Below are 26710 nucleotides of genomic sequence, written 5' to 3'. Positions count from 1 at the left end.
GGCGGGCCGGGAGGGGCGGGTAGGCGGATCCCGGCGATCCCGGCGGCGCGGGGCTCGGAAGCGGCCGGAGCTCGGGATGGCGGCCGCTGAGGGGCGGGAGCCTTTGCTGCGGGCCGGAGAGGAGGAGCAGGAGCGGCAGCAGCAGCAGCAGGGCAGGTACGGGCTCCTCGGGCTGGACGGAAGGGGCTGCGGCAACAGGCGGCCGGCGCCGTTCCCGGCGCCCCGGAGCCGGCGGCTGTCCTCGGCGGCGCGGCCCTCCGTCCCGCGGGATCGCGGCGATGCGCGTCAGCGCTGCCGCCCGGTCCGGGTCGGGCCTCGAGCGACCGAACGGCCGTGAGGTTTCTCCCGGCAGTCCACCCCTGTGGCGTTCGCTTCACGGCGCCTTTGCTGTGAGGGCAGCGGCTGTCGTTATTTTCTTTCGGTAGTAGTAAAACTAGACTTGCCGCAACGCTGAGCGTAGGCAGCGGTTGGTCAGAGGTTTTGGTTGGTTTGCTTTAGTCACAGCTCTGAGAGGCGCCTGGGGTTTTGTGGCTTCATAGGTGGTTGTTGAAGCATTTATGTGAAATCTGTGATGCTCCAGACGCACAGATTGCATTGAGGTCTCCCTCGATGAGGTTCTTCTCGTGCAACACTTTTGAATGCGGTGGTACCCGGTGGTACGTTTCTATTTCCCTTTTTTTTTTTTTTTTTCCCTTTTATTATAATATAATACAACCACACGTATTATAATATTGCTATTATCCTATATCTGTTAATTTTTACGTCTTTCAGTGTAGTATTTTTGAGCCTGCCAGGTGTTCTGTCCTGTGGAGAAGTCCATTGCTGTGTGGGAGTTAAAGAGGTTTATGCAGCTGTACTGTGCCGTGTCCATGGAAAGTGCTTACAATGTCCTGAGGGAATGTGATGATTGTCATTTCTTTCTCTTTCGCCCTCAAAAACCAGAGATGTCGTGGAAACAGAGGAGCATTACAAGAGCAGGTGGAGGTCTATCTGGATCATGTATCTGACTATGTTTCTCAGTAGTGTAGGTGAGTAAACACAGATGGATTTCGGTGTTCTTTGCTTAGTGGATACATTTAGATGTGAAAAGTACAGGGCTTTCCAGTTGTTAATTACTTAACTCCTTTAACCTTTATGCCCATAAAAAGGTGCATTTTGGTTTTTTTTTCATCAAAGAAGAAGATAGGGCTTGCAAATGAAACAAAAGTTTACTTTTAATAAAATAAGTAAGGCTGTGTTTTGAGAACAAATGACATTTTATCAATGAAATCTTTGTTTCATTGGGCTTGCAGTAGTGTGGGGTAATGGTAGAAGGTGGTGGTTCTGACAGAGAAACAACCCAAAGAGAGGCCGTACTTTTATAATCCGAAGTAAAACTTTTAGGAAATGAAAGTAGAAGCTGAGCTCTTTAGAGATTATATCTTTGTGTGAATGTGTCTTATCTGTTTCAAAGTACATATCACAGCTTGTCATCTCTGAAGGGATTTTGCAGCTCCACTGCAGAAAAAGTTCCTGTTTCAGTCCTAAACAGCTGCCCCTTCAAGCGAAAGTTCTGTTGATTTTTGCCTTCCAGCGACTTTCTATGGGGCTAGAAACTGGGAGGATTATGGGATATCTCAGGGTTTTTTTGCTGTTGTTCCATTTGATGTATTAAAAATTCTTTAATACAAATGTATCTGTGAATGAAGACATTCTTTTTACTCAGAGACCTTGTTGTCTTTCCACTGAGAGGAAAAATTGCGTTCAGTTTGCTTGTGCGTCACTATTCTTTTCATAGGAGTTTTTTTCCTTAGTATGTATGCAACTGTATTATGTCCTGTTTAAAAATAGGTCTTCTTTTCAAGAAGAATTGCTACTCTTTAAGCAAGCATGTAATACATAGTTTTTTGAGGTGGCAGACTGAGTTTTAAGCCATAGCAGGCTTGGGAGCAGAAGAATGAACCCACAGTAGTTGTTTCAGTAGACTGAATTACTAATAGGCATGGCAAACAAAGTAACTTCAGTTGTGTTTTTACTGCATTGCAGGTTTCTCAATTGTAATTATGTCTGTATGGCCATATCTCCAAAAGGTTTGTAAATATTAATGTCTTTGAATTAATAAGAGGACAGAACTTCTGCTCAGAAATTATGCAGTGTTATGCAGAGGTGCAGCAAGGGGAAATGTGTGGTTATATTGAGACTTTTATTTTGCCATCTACAGATCGCTTATACTGTTCCATAAAATCTGTTAGTTGACTGAATTGAGGAAGGTACATCGTAATCCCAAAATGTTTGGTTTTCCAATGTTATTTCACTGTTGAACAACGAGTCAATTGAAATCTCTTTGTCTGAATACATTTGTAGTATTAAAGCAGAAAACGTAGTGCTCGTTTGCATTTTGAACAAAAGGAAGCTGAATGTAGAAACTCTTCTTTCTGCTTTGGATTATTACATGTAGACCTTCTTGATATCAGTAATGGAAAATTGCTTGTGTTCCTCGAGAGCGTTTTGATTTATTTCTTTGTTGCATTCTTGTCAAAAGCAATGTAAAAGGTCTCTAAAACTTTATTTTAATTTATGCTAGGATTGTACCTCTCATGCAATTGTAGAAGACTGCTCCAGATGCAAATTTGGAAGAGCATATCCTGGGCAGAGTGTTAGAGATACTGTTAAAATTGAGGCTGGTGCTGTGTTGGAGAAGAAAAGAGAATGCATCATCAGCCTTGTAAATCAGGACAGATTCAGGCATGTGCAGAGGTGACTTAAGTGATTCTTTGCTCCTAGCCTGTCAACTCTACCTTATTGCTTAATTAGGTCCGTAGGCTGTAATGTTAGTGGTGCTGTACGAGAAACAGTTGAATTTGCTGCAGATGAGCCATTTCCAGTCTCAGAAGGGGAGTACTTGCTGTCAGTTTGGTGCCCTGACTGAGACAATTAGCAAAGGTTTATTGCCCATACAAAGTACTGTGCAAAAGCAACTGCTTCTGAGGCCCAGCATAGTGTATCTGTGTAATGCTGCACAGTGCCATGCAAACATGCTAGTGTGCTCAGTGGTAGCTCATGTTGGACACTGTGTTACTGCACAGTAATACTGCATATACACTCAGAATTACAGTGCAGAGTCAGGTATTTCAAGTACTGAATCTGAAATGGTTTTGCTGATGTTATAAAAAGCTTTACTACTTTACCTATACAGCTGCTTCATTTGTTTTTGCAGATTGATCCTACAGCAGATGCGAGTTTCTTGGGCTGGATTATAGCTTCATACAGCATTGGCCAAATGGTTGCCTCTCCGCTCTTTGGTTTATGGTCCAATTACAGACCAAGGAGAGAACCTCTTGTCGTTTCAACTGCAATTTCAGTAGCTGCTAATTGTCTTTATGCCTATGTTCACTTACCTCATTCACACAACAAATACTACATGCTTACTGCACGTGCTCTTGTGGGATTTGGAGCAGGTAATCACCGCTGAGCTTACATTTCTGAAAATTAATAGATGTTGTGTCTCATGTAAGATTGTTAACGTGATATTTTAGCACCTGATTTATCATTATGTGAATGATAATTTATAAATAAGCAAGGTAAAGAGTTTGTCCTAGTTTATAACAACATTATGTAATTGCACAACTGTAAATGAATGTACATATTCACACAGGTATTATTTTCTTGCCAAAAAAGAAAGCAGAACTGGAGAATTTAAGAATAGAACTTAGAGTTTACTTGGACACTTCCTTGTTATTTGTTTCTCTTTTTTAAGGAAACGTGGCTGTGGTTCGGTCGTATATTGCAGGTGCCACTTCTCTTACAGAAAGAACAAGTGCCATGGCCAATACCAGTGCCTGCCAAGCAGTGGGCTTCATATTAGGACCAGGTAGAGCATGTCTTACTTCCTCACCTCTCTGGAGCTGGCTTTTCTCTCATATTCTGCAAGATGAAATCGGGCATTGGAAGTAGGAATTCTCAGCAGCTGTGTGTGGGATGGTTTCAAAGCACAGTTTGCCAGCGGTATCAAAGTAGTCATGAATGAATAGGATTCACTCATATATGCTTGTATATGTCAATATAAACAAAATATTCTGTTCCAAAGAAATCCTAATTGGTTGTAGTTTAAAAAGTAGCACTTCTGGGCTACTGACTGCAGGGAAAACAGTTTCCAAGATGTTCTGTTTATACTGGCAGCTTATTCATGGAGAAGGGAGTTTAAGATTACCCTACGGCCTTTCAGAAATGACTGAAAATCTACGTTGCTTCACATGTTGTAGAAAATAACATCCAAGAGATCTTTTTGATCTTGTAGTGAGCATCAGGAAGTCTTCACATTGACAAAAACTAAAAAGAGGTAACAAATGTTACAGAGAGCTCAGGGAATTAAGAGCTCAAGTGGTGCTTGTTGGGTCAGGTGTTATGTAGCTCCTGAGATACCCTTATCAACATAGTGGGAGAAATGGGCTAGACTTGGCTTGTGTTGTGAAGAGTGACCAGCAATATTATCCTAAGCAGCCTCTACTCTTTAGTTGTGTCTTAAAGTTGGAGATGAAGGTAATCAGTCATTACGCCTGAAGTTCTCTGTGTACAGTGATATAATGAGGAGAAGTTCAGGGCAGAGCGTTGAGTTAGTTCTACCCGCTGTTATAACTGCTGTCTAGTTGCTATGAGCTGCTGTTCATACAGTATTAAAGGGTCTACAAGCAGCAGACAATCTGCATTCTTTCTGCAATTTGCACGGGGCATAAATTCAGCTAATTCCTTTCCCTAATTTGGTAGGAACTGTTTGTCCGTTTCCCCCTGGTCAGTGACATTAATCTTACACTCTTTTGCTCTGCAGTGATTTAAACTTCATTGAAAATAAAATAATCCATGAGTTTATTTAGAACAGGAGTCTCAAAATGTAAGAAGATTGACAGGTAAAATATTTTATTTGGCAATGACAAAGCTAGGTAAGCAAAGTTGTTGTATGCTTATTCTGTGTGTTGTAATATTTTCTGAATGATTCTCAACATTTTCTTACAATTGTTTTCAGTTTTTCAGACTTGTTTTACGCTGATTGGAGAAGAAGGAATAACATGGAAATCAATTCATCTTCAGCTGAACATGTATACGGCACCAGTTTTATTTGGTGCTCTTTTAGGAATTATTAATATTATTCTCACCTTTGCTATATTCAGGTAATCAAAGTGAAAAATAACAGAATACTCTCCCTCAGTTTAGTGGGTGCATCGTAATGAACCTTGCATTGCTTAGAAGGAATAGTCAGCCTGAAACCTGGAGTGCTAAAACTATAAATCTGTAGTTCTTATTACTTCAGACTTTCTACTTTCTGTAATACAGATCTTTCACATTACGTTGGTTTCTGCACAGGTTTTTCTTTAAAGAGAAATAAAGGTAGCTTGCTTAACAGGGTTCTGTGGCTTTCTTTTAAGAACGTTGAAAGGGGATTGTTATGCAGTTAGCCCATTGGTGGCAGTGGCAGCATACAGATGTTTAATATTCTCCCGCCAGACTATTTTGTTTCTTAAATGCAGTGCTGGTCACTGCAGTTAAATGTAGGCTGCACAGGTGGTGGTACTCCCACCAAAGGAGGTGGGAGTATTTAGAATAAGAGTTGATGCCATTTAGAAATATGCTTAGTGATAGATGAAGTGAATATGTGTATTATTGAAAACAGTTCTACATTTCCAGAGAGCACCGAGTGGATGACATGGGACGGCAATGCAACAGTATCAATTTTGAAAGAGAAGGTATCTGTGTTATCTTTGAAGCTTACCCTATGATTATAATTTGGAAGTATTCCTTTACAGCTGAACATTTTGCCTATGAAAATGCTTTGCAGGGCTCGGAGAACCAGTCTCCACTGCCATGCAGGGAATTACACTGCTGTGTAAATGTGTGACCCTGTCAGAGGAGCTGCAGGTGTTCCACTTCCCACTGTAAAGATCTGTAGAGCAGTTTGCTTATTTTGCTGCTGCTCAGGACTTGTCGGTCTCAGCATTACGGTGAGACAGCAGATGGTATAAACAAATTGAAGTCCTTTTCTCTCAGAGGAATCGGAGCTTTAGCAATTCCATTTAGATCTGAAAAATATTTTACTTCAATTGGCAAAGCATAACTGTCTACCTGCCCACCAAACTGCATGTTAAATACTTAGCAAAGTAAAAGAACTACTACTGTCTGTAATCATCATGTAAAAAGGCTTAGTTTGCAGATTCGATTATTCTTTCTTTTCAGAAGGTGGTGTTCTGGATCAGGATGCAGAAGGAAACATTGACCACGTTGCTGTTGTAGCAGTCAATTTTCTCTTCTTTGTCATCTTGTTTGTGTTTGCAGTCTTTGAAACGTAAGTCTGTTCTCACAAAATACTGTGACATATCACATAGTCTAGCAGAGTATTCATGACAAAGTTTTTCTCTTGTACTCATTTGCTTAATCATACTCTCTATAAATAGAAGTGTTTCTGAGTTCCAAACTATATGCAATTAAATTGCTGTATCCTGATAGACAGTAATGAATTAAAGTGCAGTAGTAAGTAAAAATACGTAGCACGGTGGGATACATGGAACATTAATGTAAAAGGTTTTGAATAGATGCATATACATATCTTGAACTTATTAACTCTAAAAGCTCCAGTGAAGCTTATTTCAGTAATGACTGAAACAATTGATAATGCAGTTATATTTGCAATTATTTTATATTGTTTATGCAATTGCATTTTTAAATACCCAATTTTACACTACCTGGTTTTAAATACATATAAAGAGGCAATCTATTCACTCTCCTATTTTCTTTATGTAAGAAAATAATTCTATAATCTTTTCATAAGCCATCTGAAATATATTGTTTATGCTTCAAGAACTGGCTGTTGCATTGCAGTATTGAATTTGGTGTAGTGGATTCGTTTTTTAATAAATGACAATTAGTTTATAATCAGTCTGTGTTCACTGATGTGCCTGTCAGGAGAAAATGCTTCTACACCACTGTGTTTGATGTTAAGGACATAGCCATATACACAGAAATGGCTGTAGAGAAGATGTTTGGATTTTTGTTTATTTGTTGTCTTAAATAATAATAATAATGGCATTTTGCATTGTCACTTTAGCATAGCCACTCCACTGACGATGGATATGTATTCCTGGACCAGGGAAAAAGCTGTTTTTTATAATGGAATAATCCTTAGTGCCATTGGCGTTGAATCTGTTATTGTTTTCATGGTGGTGAAAACGCTGTCTAAAAAGTAAGTTCTTGCATTTTCTTGGAATGTTATTACTTATGTTAGCTAAGCCTGAAAAGTTTTATACCAAGTCCAAATCTGTATTCTGGAAGTTTCCTACTTGTCAGTGAATTTGGGCATGCTATGACAGTGAAGTACTTCTGATTTTGACAGTCATGATACTATAATTATTTTTTTCTTCTGGCAACACAACCCCCTTCCTTGTCTCTCTCCTACCCTGGAATCACAAGAAAAACAAGTTTTAAGTTACTGTGATTTTGCTATTCTTGTTGCAGATGTTTTGGTGGGCATCTTTTCTACAAGTTAGCGAGTGGGCTATGTCATTAACACCTTCCCAAATTATACTTTAAATAATATATTTAATTCTAATTTCATTGTTCGATAGGACAGGTGAACGTGCCATACTCCATGGAGGCTTACTGATCATCTTAATTGGATTCTTTATCTTACTGCCTTGGGGGAAAAAACTACCAAATATCCAGTGGCAAGGTATAATTCCAAGTTATGCTAAACTACAGTCATAATGTTTAATTGAAACTTTTTTTATCGTATCTCTTCTTAATGGCACGTTTTACTTGTTTTTACAGAGATTAAGAATAATTCCGTTCCCCAAACAACTCCCAGTGAAATGGTGATGCCTTTCTGGAGTTTTCGAGCAATGCAGCTTTCATCCAACCACTCAGAACCTGCAGGCTGCCCTATCACACAGTCATGGTGCCTGAATACTCCCATGATCTATCTGGCTCAGTATATCAGCTCTGACATACTAATAGGACTGGGCTATCCAGTTTGTAATGTTATGTCCTACACTTTATACTCAAAAATTCTAGGCCCCAAACCTCAGGTAAGCACAATGCTTAATCAGTTTGTTTCACTTGTTATTTCCCACTCTCTTCACTAAGATGAGGGCACTTACAGCCCAGAAGGCCAACTGTGTTCTGGGCTGCATTACAGGAGGAGTGGCCAGCAGGGAGAGGGAGGTGATTTTCCCCCTCTACTCAGCTCTTGTGAGGCCCCATCTGGAGTACTGCATCCAGGCCTGGGGCCACCAGCATAAGAAAGATACAGAGCGCTTGAAACAGGTCCAGAGAAGGACCACTACCACAATCAGAGGGCTGGAGCACCTCTCCTATGAAGAAAGGTTGAGGGAACTGGGATTGTTCAGCTTGGAGAAGAGAAGGCTACGGGGAGACCTCACTGTGGCCTTCCAGTACTTGAAGGGAGCAGAACAGCTGTTTACAGGGGTGAATAATGACAGGACAAGGGAGAATGGTTTTAAACTGAGACAGGGGAGTTTTAGGTTAGATATTAGGAGGAAGTTTTTCACTCAGAGGGTGGTGACGCACTGGAACAGGTTGCTCAAGGAGGTTGTGGATGCCCCACCCCTGGAGGCATTCAAGGCCAGGCTGGATGTGGCTCTGGGCAGCCTGGTCTGCTGGTTGGTGACCCTGCACATAGCAGGGGGGTTGAAACTCGATGATCATTGTGGTCCTTTTCAACCCAGGCCATTCTATGATTTAACTTATATTCCTCATGTCATTAACAAAATAATAGCACTTGTCAACCAGGACAGAAGTTTCCAGGAATTCTAACCTTCTTTTAAAGTCCAGGCCAAGCCCAGAGAGGAAGCAGAAAACAAGGATCGTACTGCAGTGTATGGCATATCCTACAGCATGAAAGTTTCAGGACAACCAAGCCTAAGGCTTGTGGCTTACTATTTTCCACATTATATACTTTGCCATAAGGGACTAAGTATTTAAGAGTCAGAACATCTTTTCAGAATAGTAGATGTAGTATGGTGGAGCCTTCAAATTAATGATCAGAGAAGCTCGGCATTACTCTTGGAAAATAACTACTCAGTGCCTTAATAAAATTTCAGAAAAATAAGTGCTTAAACATTTCTGTATTTTTTTTAATTCAATTGGTGGGAATTCCTGGCTAGCTAAATCCTGTGCAACTAACTCTGTTTTAGGGTGTCTACATGGGATGGTTAACTGCTTCTGGAAGTGGAGCACGCATACTTGGACCGGTTTTTGTGAGCCAAATATACACTCATTTGGGACCACGCTGGGCATTTAGCTTAATATGTGGAGTGGTTGTACTCTCTCTGTTAGTCTTGGAGATAGTATACAAGAGACTTATTGCATTTTCTGTCAGACATGGAAGGATGCAAGAAGAGAGTTGTTAAATACATAAGCAATGAGAAGATAAAAAATAATTCAAAAATAACAGTTCATTGCTACTTTTTAACGTGGAGTGCCTAACCACTGACCTTGTTGGATGTGTGAACTATAGATACGTACTTACGCATTGGCAGGACACATAAATTGATCATATCCTAACATATGGTTATACCTGCTGCAGTAGAGATTTTGTAGTCCACTTTTCCAGCAGCAGAGGACAGATGTGAATGAGTTGAATCAATATAATGGTATATTTAAAATGCTCACATGCACGTGTGCTCCGAGTGCAGCAGTGAAGGTCACAGGTTAAGAGTCTCTTTCAGGAAGAAGTATATCTTGATTCTATGAATCAGGATTAATAACTCTTGTAACTATAAGATTAGTTGAGCTGCAAGCACTTTGTTCAGAAAAATCACTACGTAAATGAACCACTGGATGCTAGTTTGCTAGCTTCTGAGCACTGGTTCATAGAAAATGTCTTACTTGGAACGCTATGTTAGCAATGCAAGGACTTGAAGCATGACAGAATCGTAGAGGAAAGCAGGTGCCTACTTCACAAAAATAGTTTAGGTGGGATTTATCTACTTAAGTTGGTGAAGAGCCATTGAAAATCAATCTTGGTGACTTACTTGAACTACAGTAATTAGTGCACTTTTTTAGTACTGTTGTGTTGAATGCCTTTTTATAGCAAGGAGGCTAACCTGCAGAGGTTAAACTGCACAGAGCAAAGTATGTATAGCTTTTCCTAACCTTACTCTAAGAAGGAATTACTAAACATAATAGTGTACACTTCCATTGTCAGTAGCAAAGTTGAATACTACCTGAGTGATCAGTCTTAACTAATGCTAATTAAGTAAAAAGGAAGAAACTGATGGTTCCCTAGCTGTTGACTATTCCCTGTAGATTATTTTCTGATAATACAGTGTAAGAACTCGGTTTACCTTTGAATAAATTATTTTTACTTTATAAAGTGAAATATTTTTCCTTCATAACAGGGCCTAAGTTAATCTGTATGTGCTCGTTTGGTGTTTCAGTCCTACGGGGGGAAAATCCTGAAATAGCTCCAGTAAATACAAGTTGTAACTGCTGTTTAACATGCCTACTATTTGATGCCTTCTGAATATATTAAATGTAATAACGTATTCTTAACTGTTAAAGCACTGAATGACTACAGAATTAAAAGATTATTTTTTCCAATACCTACTCAAGTGAACACAGGTTTTTTCCTCACGCTTTCTTGCTGCAGATTTCCAAAACATTATGAGCAATGACTTTGCTATGTTAGTGGTGAAAACAAACTTGAAGAAAAATTTAGAGTTATATCAACCAAGAGTTCTTTGGACCTCAGAAACTAAAGGCTAGAAAGAGTTTTCAAGGAGGCTAGTAGCAATTAGGATTTTGCGTTCTACAACAAAGTTTGTGCTGACTGTTAGGACAAAGCATGTAACAGTAGCATTTTTATTATCTTCAAGGATTAAGGATAAAACCAGTAAATATTCAAAATACTTTATATGCCTCAACAATACACTGATTGCAAGATTTTAAATGCTTTTGGCCACAAGAGTTGTATTTTCACCACTTCTGCTGTTGTTTAAGCTACTGCATGACTGCTACAGGTATCATTACAGGTACCGGGTAATACAGGTATTACCTTTTGAATCTTGTGAACTATTCTTGTTTTCTGGTCTACGCTGTAATTTGACTGCACCTACCTCCCTGTCACGTTTCTTTATAAATTAGTTGAACCATTTCCTAAACATTTATGCCATTTCACTTCCTGGTGTTGAAGGAAGGCTCAATACTTAGGCTTTCCTCAACTTTCGGTACACTCAGTTGGCACATCCAAAGTGGGTTATGCCTGAAGATTTTCAGTGTGAGCGGTATTACAAGTTTTTAAACACACAGTGCTGGCCCACACCTCATCAATGGTGAATTGGTACTATAAACAGCAGGCATACTATAATTAAATAAAGATTATAAAAGCTCTAACTAACTGCCTTGCAGCCTACTTGGTTTATCAAAGAGCTGAAAGAATGCTCACACTCTATCCACGAGTGTTAATAATATGAACAGGAATATCAGCACATAAAATGCTTTCAAACAGTTACTCATAGTGCTGGTTCAGTTTGTTACTTGTTATGAATGACACTACTATAAACATGTAAGAGAAAAGTATCTGAAGTTAATAAAAAGTGATGATTATAAAACAAATTGAATCAGCTCACTGCAGCATGTGTTATTTGCTTCCCTATCAGATTTCATCTGTACGTATTTCAGTTACCTGTTGCCGAGGGCTAGAATACTAAATATACAAACCATTGTGCAAATGTTCAGTTCAGCAAGTGAGAAGCAGCTTTGTACAACCATTTTATAGTTATTTGCCCTGAGCTTCACCCATCCATATGCCAACATATGATGCTCTAAAATAACACATCAGCTTCTGGTACAGTTGAACTTTACTACTTACGGGAAAAGGGTCTCAGTGAACTTGAATATGAAACAAAGAGAGCTGGACGGTTACCACTGCATTTATTTTTGGGGGGTATAAAATGCTTGGGAATTCAAAAGCTGCTGCTACAAAAATAAAAACAAAAAAGGTATAAAACATGTACATATTTACATATATTACTTGTAAGAGGTAAAAATACAAGTTATTTACAAACACTTCAACAGCACAGATATGTTTTCCTTGATTATCATCACTGAGTAAAGCAGTGGGGAAGAAAAAAAATAGAGATTATTCCCAAAAACGTGAGGTCATTTAGAACTCATTTGCTCAATGTTTTGCTTGAGCAAGTTTATCCATCATTCTGAGGAAAAATGTGCTTGTAAAGTATCTTACAAAAAAACTGTAGAACAACCCTTCCCTTCCTATTTTTTTTTTAAACCAGAATTTGGAAGACTTTCTGGATAAGCTTAATAAAATCAGTCACTTTCATGTCAGTGAGTGTGTTTATTAAGCTCTTGTGCCCGAAGACCTGCTTTGCTTTTATCAGTGGGGACCAGTTGGGTTGGTAAACATCACAAGAATAGAAGACAGACAGTGCAACTTCTCTTTGATGTATTCTGGCAACTTATCATTTTCTCCATACCTGCAAAGGCAAATAAGAACATAAAATTTAAACTGCAAACCTCCTAAATCAGGTATGTATATATAGATAGACAAATTAACCAGAGCTTGATGGCTTATGTCCTGTTCCCCTCCAATCCCTGTATGCATTCAACTGAAAAACTATTTCAGAATAAGAACATTCCATCTAAAAAATGTTGGCAAGCTACAATAATATCCTGATTATATGTTACCATCTTGACCTTCACACAGAGGAAGCATATTTCTGAATGGCTGTATGAGTAAGGCAAGTGCCCTGCATCCATGTTGATGTGTTATCTCCCTAACACGTTTTCCCTAAACTAGCAGTATCTTAAGAGAAAAAACAAACAAACAAAAAAAAGGACTAATGATAAAGGATTGTCTTCCCCCTCTCCTCTTTTATACATGAACAGTAGCTGTTTTCTGAGACCAAGCAGTAGACTTCATTGCCAGGTTTTGTTCTGTTTTTTTTTTTTTTTAATAATTTGTTATCCTAAATTCAGAGCTTCTATTCATAAAGCTTATATAAGCTAATCAGCTAAAGAGATAACAAAAAGTTAAGTTTTAACAGCAACAAAAAGTAGCAGTTACGAAGTTTACTTTTTCAAGCAGTAGTGAGACTCACCGAGTTGTCTGGCCATCTGGAGAGGTGTAAGTGATAGAAGAAACACCTGCTTGGGCTACCAGTTGGGATCCATCATTAAATTGAACCCATACTGCTCCGCTGGTCAGCTAACAAGAGTGCAGTATCATTTGGAAAGAAAAATCAAAGATTACACATTTAGAATTACTCTATTAAATAAAGCTGAAATGCTTTGTCATAGCACCTTTACTTCTACATAAAGAAACAGAATTTTAACAACTTCAGCTTGTATCTAGAGGGAAATATGAATGATAGAAGGCACTCTAATAGGCAATAGTAGCCATAAGATATCAGTGACAGCTGCAAGTGAAATACTCAACTGGCATTACTTCGGTTCTTTAGTCTATGTAGTTCACCGCAGTATTTATCTAACATGCTTACTTGACAGGATCTTTCCACAGTTCTCCAGTCTCTGTAGCAGAGCACAACTGTACATACATACTTCACAAATTATATTTGAGAAGTTCATTATTTCAAAAAAAGAAAAAAGCATAGACTCCTTTATCACTATTTCTCACCTGCGAAGCCCAACCAACATTTTTCACAAAGACTGATTTTAAAAGTTGAGCTGAATTTGGGCTGCATTCTGTCTGATGAACAGAGGAGCAGGGACTTTCAGTAGCATTGGCCATAAACGTAGACTTTTCATATGACACCACCTAAAACCCAGAAATGACAGCATTAGCAGTCCTACTGTTAAGACGAACAGATTATACACCAACTGTAGTGGCTAATTACCACCCTTGTTTCTTTAATCTTTTCCTATGTACAGAGAGATTTAGGCTATATGCTTCATTTAACAGCATTATGTTGTAAAAGCCCATGAGATTTCAGAGGACTTTTTCTACACTAAGGCTCAGTATTACGACAGTTTTTCCACTGATTCCCCATTTTCACAGAGGGGAAACTTCGCCCTAAGCAGACTTCCTACTTAAAACTCATCCTTTCCACATTTGATTGTCAGGAATTTCCATTCATCTTGAGGAAAATTGTTCAGCACACATTAGGTTATGAAATCACCTTCATTCAGCTGACCATTTGGCCAGTATTTTTTACAGAAATAAAGATACTGCTATTACTTGAGGACTAGAATACTCAATCTTAAAAACAGTTCTATTGTGGAGTCATATAGCACGTATAGAGTCTGTTAGAGACAGACAAATATTTACACTTAAAAAAAACCCACAAATGTAGCACCTTTTCAGTTAGCCTCAACTGCTAAAGCTGCTAACATCCTTGGTGACTGCTATTTGCTACACAGGCCTGACAGCAAGTCAGAGCCCTCCAAAACAAATACAAGACAGCTCTGTGCAACACAAGAAAGCAATTTTCAAGCTATGTTCTCAGGAGACATTTGTCAGAAAGCTTCAGAGGACATCATTGGAGAAGTCCATTTCAAATCCAGACATGACAAGTTAATTGAAAGCAAAAGTTTCTAGTCAGCATGCTCACAGATGGTTAGTAAAGGCATACATCCATAATAATTACATTACTTCAAACAGACCTGCAGTCTTTCAGTTCCTACCGGACAGTCTTTGCTGTATGTTCATGTACTTACAGGAGTACAGTTCAGAGTTTGAACTGGAGTAGAACTGGCAGCTGTATTTCTATCCAGTGCCGTAACTTCTTTTGAACAGTTGGTGTTGTCCAACAGAGGCAGTAGAGCCTTTGGAGATTCAGTATTGCCAGGTTTTCTGGAAAAATAAGGAGACAAGGAAGAAAATTACCTTTTCAAAAGGGACTAAGGAAACAAGTGAGGAGACCTAGCTTTTCATTCCATAAACCACAGACTACACTTGATGGCACCACTCTTCTACAGACTTGTTTTTAACACATGCTAGTCGTTAGTTTGGTTAAGTCTAAATTTACAAGTTTTTTTTTTTGTCCTAGTATCAAAGAAAGGTATGCAGGACCAAACCAGCATTTTTATACATGCCATAATGTTAATGATTATCTTGCTAATGACTATGAACCTTTGTTAAACAACCCTGGCTTCTGCTTGCATTACATGCAGAAGGCTGCTTAGAAGGAATATTCAAGTGCATAAATATGTACTGGTAAAAATGTTACCTTCCAACAATTATTGGAAAAAATGGAACATTTTCGCTCCTTTTTTCTTCTTCCAGAATAGCAGATTCCAGTGCAAGGCATATGCGATGTCCCTGGAATTAGATAGAGCTTGTTCAAGTTTAACTGAGAACAGTCTAATTGTTTCACACGTTTACTGTGGCAGGTGAGCCTATGTAGGGAAATGCTTTCTTCCAGAATATTGATAATAGCCATGAATGCCATTAAAAAAAAACTAAACAACTACACCACCACAAGACTCCCTGGTAACTTCAGCACATTTGGCATTATGCTCTTAATCCACATCTCCTCTGCTTTCAGAAGGACTAGAGAGAGGAATAACAGATCCCTATACTCTGTTCAGAAAGTCACAGAAGGCAGGCTGAATTGGAATTTTTTTTTTTGACGTTTTTACCATTTCTCAAGTTCAAATACATAATAACTACTTTTGTGACTGCTAATTGGGTGACCTGAAACATGAGAAGGGATAGCAGGCAACCCAGCTAAGCACTAGCAGTTCTGTTGTCTTCTTAAGAACCGTGTAAAGCAGCTTTGCATATTCTGTTTAATCCCTTCAGTAGGCAGAGAAACACTCCAGTAAGGATTTCCTCCAAGTCTTCATCATGGGACAGTGTAACTGTTATCCCTACGGGAATATTTGCTTTTAAAAAAAAAACAAAACAAAGTAAAATCAACAGCCACCACCACAAGGCCTTTTCCACCTCTCATCACTGTAAAGAAAAAACATGCCAAGTGACATTAGAAGCGTATTTGTGAAAGAGATATCTAATTTCTTAAGGCTGCTTTGCATTTGAAAGGGCAACATCAAGCTACTTACCTCATTTGCATGATCCATATATACTTGCATTTCTTTCTTCAAACCTGTTTCATTGTCTCCTTTCAAAGTGAAGGATTTCCCTGATTTTTCAATCACACGAGTTATACCAGCTGTCTTGTGGATCTTTGCTCCTGTAAAAAGCATTTTCTAGTCTGGTTTGCATACAATGCCAGTATTTATGAAACACACATCCCCGCCATTACATTCCACTCAACTGAAATGAAATTCACCGACTTAGGAATTACTTCAATAATACAACCACTTCTGGATGAGCTCTGTAACTAGCAGAAATCAAACATTACTTAAATTGGGACTGTGACATTAGCGGAATACCCTCTATGCTCGGAGATCACTACTTAAATAGGCTGAATCATGCATTTATTATGTTTTAAGAACCGCCTTTCTGAACAATCATCTGAGATGAGTCAGTGCAGTCTGGTTTGTCAAGTGTACAGCTGGAGAAGGTGGCCACCTCCTTTCTGAAGTTAACAGTGGAAAACAAAGGCAAGCTTGGAGGAGCAGGGACACACCTTTCAGTAAGCAGGTTAACTCCCAAAGATAGAGCCAAAGATCTCATAGAAGAAAACATGTAGGACAATAATACCTTTGCAATGCACTCACTGAAGAAGATACCAGAAACAAACTAATGAATAAACTGATCTTTGAGCACTAGAATAAAGACAAAGTGATAAAGATCATGATTCTTGCATTTCTTCAACCAGAAGCATCCACTGTTTAACAGTATTTCAGTGTTTTAAATATCACTGGATAATTGCAAAAATGAATACGTACCATCATAAAAACATACTTCAACATCTGCAGGAGGTGAATTTTCCATCAACATGCACTTGGCATATCTTGTGTAGAATGTAACCTTGGGGGTTTTTGTTCTCACTAACTGCACAAACTTGGCTGCATACTGGTACTTTTTCCAGTACTTTTCTAAAACAGAAGAACACTATTTTAAAACATTTATCATTTGTCAGATTATTCACTGTGCACTAGCTCAAATATGTATTTTATAGCTGAATGCTGTGATATTTCAGTAGTTGACAAACATGAAAGAAATTGAGTTTAATTTCCACCTTTTTTTATTTTTTCAAAAAAGCATACACCTTCAGTAGCTGTTTCTTCAATCAAAATACTTCAGAACATCAGTGTAAAAGAGTGAAGTACTGCATGTGTCATTTAAGTAGCTATCATGGCCCAGCTGGCTTCATGGCTCCAGCTGAAACCTGACTTTGCTCTCCAATTAGAAGAGCAGATTGTTGTCTTTTAAGAACTTGTAGTTAGCTTATGTTTGCTCTTTTGCTTATATTAAATAATCTGTCAACGCTTTCAAATATCTTTTTCCCCTCTTCACCCCATGCTATCTAAGTATTAGGATGTGCAAATTAGAGATAACATTCTTTAAAGTTCACTTGATATTTCTTCAAACCAAATTTAAACGGTCTCCAATGTGAATAATAATAATAAAAAAAACAGAAATCTCAAGCTCAGTACACTGCATTGTAAAGAGGATAAGCAGTTCATTATGATTTCCATAAAAGTCACTGAAAACATTTGTTTACATCCTCAGCAAGTTTCAGAAAAGTTTCCAGTGAAACCACTTTGACTCTTCTCCTGAAGGGAGTTTCATCCTTCTGATTATCTGAGAAGCAGAGGGTAAAAGCTAATCTCCAGATTCATTGAGGGATCACATTAATCATCGTTGTTTAAAAATAAATGTCACATTACCTGGCAAGTTGTCAAAATTATACATACAGCTGTCTTCAGGAGGAATGGGTGGCCTGTCGTCAAGAAGGAAGCCTCTTCCTTCATTCGGGTGATAAACCGCAATCTGCGAAAGAGGGAAAAAACGTATCTACAGTTGCAACTCCCATGGAAGTAAAGCACAGTTTAATTAATATAATTTACAATTAACTGCTCTACTCCTTTGAGTGATTATTTAATGGCAGCAGCTTTCAACAATGCTTCACTGTTCTATAAGTCAAGTCCAAATCCATATGGTTGTGTCACGGCAGTGCATGGATGCAAAGGAGAGCTTATGTCTGCACATACATTGACAAAGCATTTCCAAGCACACAGCTGCTTAAATGAGAATTAAAAAAAAACAGAATATAGTAAGCACATAGAGTAACATTAAATAAACTAGAAATTCTCACCGTATTTCCATCACAAGATATTCTGAGGACTTCTTTCACAAATTCTTGTGAATGGTGTTCTTTTATAAACTCCATACACACCTCCCCAGTATCTAGAATGCTCACCTAGAAAATTTGAAACAAAACCAGCGAGTTAAACTCAAAAACATTTACTTTCTAGCAGGCTGAGTAACTGTTTTTTTCCCCACAGATGTCCTATAAGCACAGCTTGATCCTAGAAACATAAGCAATAGAATATTTCTAGAATATACTGCAAACTGATAAATGCTTCTCACAATAACTTTTACTCTTAGCGATACTAATACAGAATGCTTCTTCATGGCACAAACCTGGTCAGGGAGGACGTGGCTCCCTAAGTGACAAACAAAACCAAGACAGGTCAGCTCTATGATGCTCTTAAAAAATAAGAAATGGAGGAAGGAGAAGAGATGAGCAAGACTGCAGGAAATGGAACAAAAGGCAGAAAAGTGATAGCAGGAACAACCAACCAACCAACCAGAAAACTCACACAATCAGTAGGGATTAATGGAACTTGATTTGTTGTTTTTTTTTTTTCTCCCTCATTTACAAGAAAGGAAAAAAGCAGCACTTAAGAAAAAAAAAATATTCAAGCATTGGAGAGTAAGACTATTTTCATATCTAATCCATTTATTGACCTGATCTGTAAAAGTATTAGTGTTTCAACCACATCAAAAGTTTAAATGCAACTCGCACAGATAAGCAGTGCAGATATTTGAAACTGTAGGGAATATATATGTGGTCAGTAGTTCTTATGTCTTCTTGTAGTTTCTTTCCTTGTAAGCTAAAAGCAATGCAGCCACAGTATTTGCTAGAAGTGGCCACAAGGATGCAGTATCCCATATTCAGAAAAACTACAATGATTCTTGCTGGTATTTTTGAACTAAATTACCAGCAGTAGAAATTCATATAACCCAACTTTACCTATAGATTTTTAGGAAAAAAAAAGTTTGATTTCTCAAGTGATTTTTAAAAGATGTTCACCTATTTTAATTATTTAATTTCATTTAATTAATTATTCAGTTTTAAAAAATGGATACGTACCACTGCATTTTTTGTTTTTTGCCTGATTGGTTTTAGCCTGTAAGCACTGAGAGGCGATACTACACTTCGCAGCGTAGGTTTCTGACGTGCCGGTGGTTCTTTGCCCCACGCTTGGTTTTGTTCTGAAGCTGGCCAAAGGCCACGTGAAGATGACGGAACTTTTTCAGATTGGCAGAGAACTTCGGATATATGTTTGTTTGGGTTTCTCTGATTTAAAGAATGTGAACAATCATGGGATGCATCATGATTCCGTATATCCTTTAAGGTGTTCCATCCATTTCTCGATGCATCTTGCTGCACATCCAGATGATACCGAAAGCCTCCGTGTGCATTACCATTGCCAGTCAGGTCTTCAGGTGGTCTCAGCTGAGCTGAAAGCATTGTAGAAGAACATTGGAGATTTAAAGAGTCTTCGTAAGCAAAAAAAAAAAAAAGCTACTATATTTCAAAAGACTTCTTAAAAACCTTAGGCAGCTTTAAGCAGGCAATGTGATTTCCTTAGTACTCAGTCCAATCAGTATCAGTCCTCATGGAACTTCAGTGGTTATTTTAAATAAAGTTTATTTAAAATTAATGCTGTCATAAGTATACCTGTTATGACAGCCTTAATGTGCGTCAAATCACCTCACAACAGCGCTGTGAAACGAAAATGCTAAGATTTCAATAATCAATCTGTTGGAAGATAATTAATCAGTCGCCATCCAGATAACCACTAAGATTCACATATGTTTCAGGTTAGCTAACAACAGCGTTTAACATCAATTGGGATTTTAGTATTTCAAACGTTAAATGTGCATGCTAAAAGCCTTCCAGTTTTTTGTTTAAAAGAAAAAAAACAGACTATATTTTTATACTTAAGGTTCCTGCAACTGCTTCTCTACTTCTGATATTTAAGCCTGAGATTAAGGGCTTAAATAACAAAGGTGCCTCACCCAAATAAGCAACCCACTCCTGCCATGTTGTAGAACACCTGAGAAGCAACCAAAAATTAAATAGGATTATTTGGACCATATGTCACATGATTCCAGTTTCCTATAGATAGGAAGGTAAGGAGTCCAGTAATATCAGAACAAAAAAAGGTGTGAATGGATTTATTATGTTTTATGATTAAATTTCATTCTTGGAAAATGATATAACAATGGGTGACAAGAGCACCTCCTTCCCTTCTGTGCCTTTTGTCCTTTCCTCCACCCCTCCTTCTGCAGCCTCATTATCTTTCACTGAGGTCATATTTTCCTTTAAGGCTTATTTATTTGCCCATCAAAATTAACAGAGCTTTTGAGTCACCTGCCAATCTTGTCATTTTATTCACAAATTCAGGTAAGAGCTGAATAATTAGGGTAGGTTCTAAAAAATGGTTTTCTTCTTTGTGCCTTTGTTTTCACTAAAATGCTGAAAAAAAAGAACAGAACTACATTTTGGGAAGCTAAGCATCCAAATAACAGTTTTTTTCACTCTTCTGAAGGCAGCTATACGTAGCTCATTATATCAATCCAACAGCATGGGAAGAGTACTATCTAAAAAGCCTTCAGAAATCCAGTCACCAATATTTAGGATGCTAGCATTACACTCCAGCATCACAGTTCCATGGCCAATCCCTTCCATCATAAGCTCAAAGAAACAAAATTTGGAAAAACAGCAGGAATAGTTACAGGTTGCAACTCTACCTTGAGTACAAAGATATGTAACTGATTAGTAACTCACCATTTGTCTGCATGTTTCCAAGCCACTGCTGCATGGTTTCAGCCTGGGACTTCTGCTCTAACAAACCAAACGGGGGCTTCATTGGATAGAGAAAATTTGAGCTGCAAAATAAAAGTTACGTATGGAATCAAGATTACATCAACAATGGTTGCACATCAAGTGTTACACTGCTACAGCTGAAGAAATGACAACACAAAATATTCATTTTATTGAAATAGAAAAGTAACTTCTGATAATTCAGATTAAGTTTATCAGAAAGAAAGGTCTGTGTTGCACAGCAAACAAAGATCAGACCTCCATCTAACACCAAACACCCTAGCTTCCCTTGCATGTTTGACACCTGGGTTGGTTTATATATGCTGAAGAAATCTGTCAAATGAGAGTAAAGAAGCCAGGAAAATGATGGAGAAAATAAATACAGAACTAATTTTCAGGTCATTATCTTTGACTAATGGGTTTTTTTGTTTGTTTGTTTCCTCCCTTCTGGGACAGAAAGTGTTACTCATTTTATAATCCTTAATTTACACTTTTTTAAAATTATATCTTGTCTTGGTATAAGGCACTGCTAAAGATGGACTGAAATACCCCAGAGCAGCAAGTACGTATGTTGGCAGTCAGACAGAATGACTTCCCCCCTCATCTCTCTCTTCTACAGAGAAGTCAGCAAGAATAGTCTCTACTACAATCACAGTGGAGAATGAAGTACTCAGCTTGCTTTACAAGGAAATAAGTAATTAGTAGAGGTCTACCAGGACAAGTAAAAGCTACAGTCCAGCTGGTACACATGCCACATCTAAGAACTATAAGATGGGGCAGGGGGAAGGTAAACCTCTCCATATCAAGAGCATCAAGTACTACCCTTTATATGCTGTATTCAAGCTACAAGTATAGAGGCTTTTGGTACCTAATGCAGTCTAGTTCCAAGAAAAAAAATGCTTCCAACATAAGGTAACTCAAAATTTCATCATAATAAGAGCTCATTCTTACTGTGGTTGGTCTTTTACAGGTGGAGATATCTGCCCTTCAAAAGAACCAGAACTACCAGAAGTCTTTTCCTTAAATATTTCTCCAATGTCAGTATAGCTGTTTGCAGGCGAAAAGCATTCTGTGTTTTCCCTCGTTCCTCCTCTAGGCTTGGAAAGCAGTTCCAGGGAGTGACACCTCTCCATGATATTTGATATTCCTTGAGTCTGACTGTGGGATGTGCCAGACCTATCTGAGGAGTGCGCTCTTCGGAGGTAGCGGGAATGTGGTCTCTCTTCGGCAAGTTGCATGACTCTTCCCCTGCCACTTGTGCCCATTTCTTTCCCTTGAATTCCCCACTGATGAAAAGAACCACTCCCATCTACAGATGAAGCGTTACTGGGATTCTTGTTTTTAGGAAAAAAGGTAATTTTATTTGGGAGCGGCTGTCCCACTAACAGCTTCTTCTTTTCTTTCAAGCAGCCGCTGGTACTGATGCTGGAAGAGCCTGTAAAAGTGGTAGAGATGGTAGCATTTCCACTGTCCATGGAATCTTCTGAAGTCCCTGAATCTTTGCTCCGTGCAGAGCTACACCTGGACATAAAAGGATGATCCAACACAGAGGAAAGACTCAAACGATCTGCTGGGTTTTTGCGAAGTAATTTATGTATAAGGTCTTGTGCCTCTCTGGACAAAAAGGCTGGCATTTCGTAATCTGCTAATACTACTTTATTCAGCGTGTTCTTCACCGTGTCGGTGTCAAAAGGTGGCTTTCCAATAAGAAGAGTGTAAAACATGCAGCCCAAAGACCATACATCAGACTCAAGTCCATGTGGACTCCTCGTGGCTATCTCTGGTGAAATGTAATTAGGAGTTCCACACATGGTATAATGCTTTTCATGAGGCATTTTCAACTGAGTTGCTAGTCCAAAATCAGCAATCTTGACGTTCATGTTACTGGTGAGTAAGAGATTGGAAAGGGTGAGGTCCCGATGCAGTATTCCATGAGAATGAAGATACAGCATACCCGTGATAATTTGATGCAAGAAGTGTCGGGCTGTCAAAAGCACAAGAACAAATGTTTTAGTGCAGTAACTGCAATCATAGCTCTGAAAATAGTAATCCTTTGAAGTCTGCTGCTTGTCTCTCCTTTATCTTTCCTTAACTAGTGAGGATGTTACAAGGGTGTTTAAGTGTCATGCTAATGAGATAGGAACAACACTTTCCGCTTTCTTGCTTGAAGCGACACAGCATTACTGTCTTCTACAACAGTCCATAAAATAACATACTGTAATGCAGTAATCCAATTTGTTTCCGTGATAATAGAAACATGCAATTACCACAGGCTAACTGAAAATATTTCTGAAGTTTCCTTAAATTAGGCTTCTGAGAACTTGAATTTTTAAATTGCTCTCGTCACTTTCAGAAACAAATACATGAAGCCAAACATCTTCATTACATGCAGGTTATAAAATACAGGAGACAATTAGGATGATATTTGTTTTATCGTTAGCAAACTGGCAAAGCTAGAAGTATTCCAGCTTCTTGTAACCTTCTACATTTATAATATTGGCATAATGTTTCCGTTCTCTTACATTAGAAATTCAGGAAATATTGAAGCTGTAGGTTACAGCAAGAACAACAAAACCTCACCCAGGCTCAGACAGTATCATTTATTATGCTGTTTCAATTACAGCAATTTTAAGAATCATTCTTAAAGCAAACAATTTACACAATCCTTTCTCTCTTTGCAGATGGCAATGACTGCAGAGGAACAAACATTTGCAGAAATCACTTGTCAAAGGAACAGGCCCTTTTTTTTTCTCTTTAATCCAAGTCAGCAGTTTTATCAGCTTTCAGAACTAAGGTTCTGATCAGATGAACTACTTCTATTGGAGCAGACCTGGATTAAACAGATGCCTGTGTAACAGTAGCCCTTTAATCCAGCTCTATGAGAGTTTCTAAAAAGTCTCTAATTACAGTAGTTTGACAGAAGACTAGAAACTGACAGAGAGGCAGGTAAACTAAAACAGCTGTGCAGAAACTGACCAACATGGGAACTCTGGGAATGGCAGAGGCAACAAACAATGAACCCAAATGGGGTGAAACCAGAACAGCATGTCTGCCTGTGCCCTAAATCACTGCACACAGCAGCTTACTTTGCTGTGATTTGCTAGAACTGCATTGTTTCACTTTGCCTTTCAGTGATCCATGCTACACCTGAAACTCTCACACTCAATTGTCCAAAAAAGAAATTAGCAAATTTGTAAGTGCAGTTAACCTGTTTGGTTTTTTTTGCTAGACTTGTGCAAACACTATTCACAAAAGTAATGGCTAAGTTAAAGTTTTAAAATTGTTGACAGTGAACTCTACATATAAGATTTTTGTTTTAGTCTGCTGACTTTCATAAGAAACAGAAGTGCAGCTATAGCAGGATTTCTCCTCAGCTGTCAGTCTTTCAAACAATTCTAGACCAAGCATCCAATTGGATATTTCTTCCTCAAACTGGACTTCTTCCTAACTTAGCCCTCACACAACTTGTACAGAGTTAACTGCTTTATCTTCATTTACACACACAGTTGGAACACACTGAAGATTTCCAACGATCCTACATAAGATGAGCTAGAATCTGGAAGGCTAATACAGTAATTTGGTGTATAAAGGTAAGCTCTACCTTTCGGTAGACATTGACATCTTTTCTGAAACCCCAAATAGCACAGGCTACTGTCAAGGGGTGTAAACAGAAATAAAAGCACAGAAATACTCAAGTGAAAATGTTTCTCATAACTTACCTCTAGGTTACCACTTCTCACAAGTTTTTAAGCTATACAGTTTCAGATTGATTGTTGTTTTAAATGTTCTTTCACTGGAAAGAAACTTACTGAATAAGTCATCATGTAAATACAAAGAGAGATTCAGAAAAAAATTCTCACCTTCATCTTCTGAAAAGGGTTTCTTTCTATTCTTTATATATCTGCTCATTTCACCATTGTGACACATTTCAAGTATCAAGTACACATAGTTGCTATCTTCAAAATAGTTATAAAGCTAAAAAAAAAACAAAGCAAGGAAATTAGAATACTTGCAGACTACACAACAAGCCACATATGCAGTTACTGCTAAAAATACATGAACCTTACCTCAAGGATAGATGGATGCTTTAGCTGACAATGTATTTTCACCTCATTCTGAACCCTTTGTACCATTCCCACTTTGTGCATGGCTTTTTTGTCTATCTGAAAATAGATCACAATGTTTTTCAAGTGGTGCAGCATTGATTGCATGCATTTAGTTAACTGAACTTGGAATTTTAACTGTTTGATGCATGTTTTGCCTGAACACCCTGACATATAAACAAGGTTTTTGCTTTGCCTACTAGATGCTCTTCATGAGCAAATATCTTAGAGAAACTGAGGACAATTGTTCAAATAATGAATAAACAGTAACAAAATTTTGAGAGAAATCCAATGCTGAGTTTGCAAAGCACACACGCTAAAAGAAGCTAACATAAAAAAGGTGGATAAATGCAAGTAGTATAAGTCGTAATTAAAACTAGCAAAACGCCTATGAAACGAGAGTTTCTGTCATAACTGTTTGCCCTTACAGCAAGGGAAACTGCTAACACAAGTGAAAGGGTTGCAAGCTCCTCCTGTGCTCAGGACCTCTCCGGCTGAACAGAGACTAAACGATGTTTTTGTAGGTGCCAATTTCTGAATTACAGTTACAGAAATCATTGTACAACCATGACTGAGTATCTCAGCTCAAGTCGGTTTAACAGCAACATTAACACTTTTAGTAGTTACGAGTATAGGCTTTTTGATTGTGCTGCACCTTCCAGGACCAAATCCTACTCTCAGCATCCGTTACCCAGAAACAAGGGGTCCAGGCACAGCCACCCTGACCTGCTGCAACTGCCTCTGCTGGGGGCATCCCAGAAGCTGCAGATTCCTCCAGCTGGCTGCCTTACCATTTTGATAGCCACTTCCAGGCCGGTTTTCAGGGATACCGCTCTGTAGACCCCGGCAAAGGAGCCCTTTCCCAGGAGGTTCCCCACCTTGAAGTCCTGCAACGCGAACACATAACCGCCGTCAGCCCCAGCGCGACGGAAAGCGCGCCCCCGAAGAAGCCCGCAGCCCACAACCGCCGGAGCGACGCGGTCAGTACCTGCACGGAGCCCTCAGGGCCGCGCAAGCAGACGGCGGCGGGGCCGTTCGGCGCCGTGCCCGGCATCGTCCTCCCCGCTCCGCGCCCGCCTCACACTGCGCCCTCCGCTCCCCGTGGCGTTGCGGGGCAGCCGCCTTCCCGCCGCCCGGCCCGCCGCTCCCGAGGGAGCCCGCCGCGACGCCGCTGCCATGGCAGCGCCACACGCAGCGCCTCGAGCCGCCCGAGGCCCCGCGGGGGCCGAGCTCGGACCGCGCCCCGCCTCGGGGCAGCCCCCGGCCGCCCTAGCCGCCGCGCCGGCCCCGACGACCGCCTCCCCGCCGGGAAGGGGGCGATCCCGCCCGGCTCGGCCTCGCCCACGGCAAATGGCGGGGCGGCCCGAGCCAGGCCCCCGCACCCCACCTCTATCGTCTCGCCGATGCAGGTCGCCATGGCGCCGGCCGCTCTCCTCGGGTCTCGCTAGGGGTGCTCCTCGGTACCTCGGCCGCGGCTCGCCATCACGGCGCCCTCCGCCGCCCGCCTCGGGCCAGGCCTGCTCGCTCGCGGGCCCGGCGGCCGCCCCCCTCCCCCTGCGCCTCCATTTTGAAAAATCGCGCCGTTACCGCCCCGGCCCCGCCCCGGGCCGAGGC

General features: G+C 39.6%; 2 protein-coding genes across 7 annotated transcripts; one reads left to right on the top strand and one right to left on the bottom strand.

Moving 5' to 3' along the window:
- The first annotated feature begins 17 nt into the window (after positions 1 to 17).
- On the top strand, positions 18 to 12330 carry MFSD8 (major facilitator superfamily domain containing 8). Of its 5 annotated transcripts, none has more exons than XM_004941007.5 (12): positions 18 to 156; positions 943 to 1028; positions 2026 to 2069; positions 3197 to 3437; positions 3737 to 3850; positions 5000 to 5144; positions 5659 to 5717; positions 6208 to 6313; positions 7073 to 7207; positions 7590 to 7693; positions 7792 to 8048; positions 9177 to 12330. In XM_004941007.5, exons 1-12 carry the CDS (start codon positions 77 to 79, stop codon positions 9390 to 9392), a joined length of 1587 nt encoding a protein of 528 aa, XP_004941064.2. In that variant the 5' UTR covers positions 18 to 76; the 3' UTR covers positions 9393 to 12330. The 5 variants fall into 5 exon arrangements, with proteins under 5 accessions (XP_004941064.2, XP_420463.2, XP_040555801.1 ...); XM_420463.7 differs by having other exon boundaries at positions 6205 to 6313; XM_040699865.2 differs by having other exon boundaries at positions 33 to 656; positions 6205 to 6313.
- Positions 11898 to 26684, bottom strand: PLK4 (polo like kinase 4). 2 transcript variants are annotated; one of them, XM_015276633.4, is made up of 16 exons: positions 26484 to 26684; positions 25888 to 25983; positions 25061 to 25156; positions 24854 to 24968; positions 21945 to 22977; positions 20958 to 21058; positions 19254 to 19624; positions 18192 to 18296; positions 17764 to 17866; positions 16819 to 16968; positions 16027 to 16157; positions 15192 to 15283; positions 14680 to 14815; positions 13640 to 13780; positions 13104 to 13210; positions 11898 to 12479 (listed from the first exon to the last, which is right to left on the bottom strand). In XM_015276633.4, the coding sequence occupies exons 1-16, from the start codon at positions 26511 to 26513 to the stop codon at positions 12380 to 12382; spliced, it is 2907 nt and encodes a 968-aa protein (XP_015132119.2). In that variant the 5' UTR covers positions 26514 to 26684; the 3' UTR covers positions 11898 to 12379. The 2 variants fall into 2 exon arrangements, with proteins under 2 accessions (XP_015132119.2, XP_040555798.1); XM_040699864.2 differs by lacking the exon at positions 26484 to 26684 and adding an exon at positions 26085 to 26258.
- Positions 26685 to 26710: the final 26 nt, after the last annotated feature.

This window comes from Gallus gallus, chromosome 4, assembly GCF_016699485.2.
Source record: "Gallus gallus isolate bGalGal1 chromosome 4, bGalGal1.mat.broiler.GRCg7b, whole genome shotgun sequence".
Taxonomy (NCBI): Eukaryota; Metazoa; Chordata; class Aves; order Galliformes; family Phasianidae; genus Gallus; species Gallus gallus.
The sequence above is the reverse complement of the archived record's forward strand: the minus strand, read 5'-3'. Positions and strand labels throughout refer to the sequence as shown.

Bases quoted from the DNA above. Each gene is read 5' to 3' on its own strand.
- MFSD8 (XM_420463.7), top strand. From the start codon at position 77: ATGGCGGCCGCTGAGGGGCGGGAGCCTTTGCTGCGGGCCGGAGAGGAG. The intron at 7,694-7,791 runs GTATAATTCCAA...TTGTTTTTACAG, and splicing joins ACCAAATATCCAGTGGCAAG to AGATTAAGAATAATTCCGTT. The intron at 8,049-9,176 runs GTAAGCACAATG...ACTCTGTTTTAG, and splicing joins TTCTAGGCCCCAAACCTCAG to GGTGTCTACATGGGATGGTT.
- PLK4 (XM_040699864.2), bottom strand. From the start codon at position 26,150: ATGCCGGGCACGGCGCCGAACGGCCCCGCCGCCGTCTGCTTGCGCGGC. The intron at 24,969-25,060 runs GTAAGGTTCATG...TTTTTTTTTTAG, and splicing joins AGCATCCATCTATCCTTGAG to CTTTATAACTATTTTGAAGA. The intron at 16,158-16,818 runs GTACGTATTCAT...TGCTTTTTACAG, and splicing joins TGAAGTATGTTTTTATGATG to GAGCAAAGATCCACAAGACA.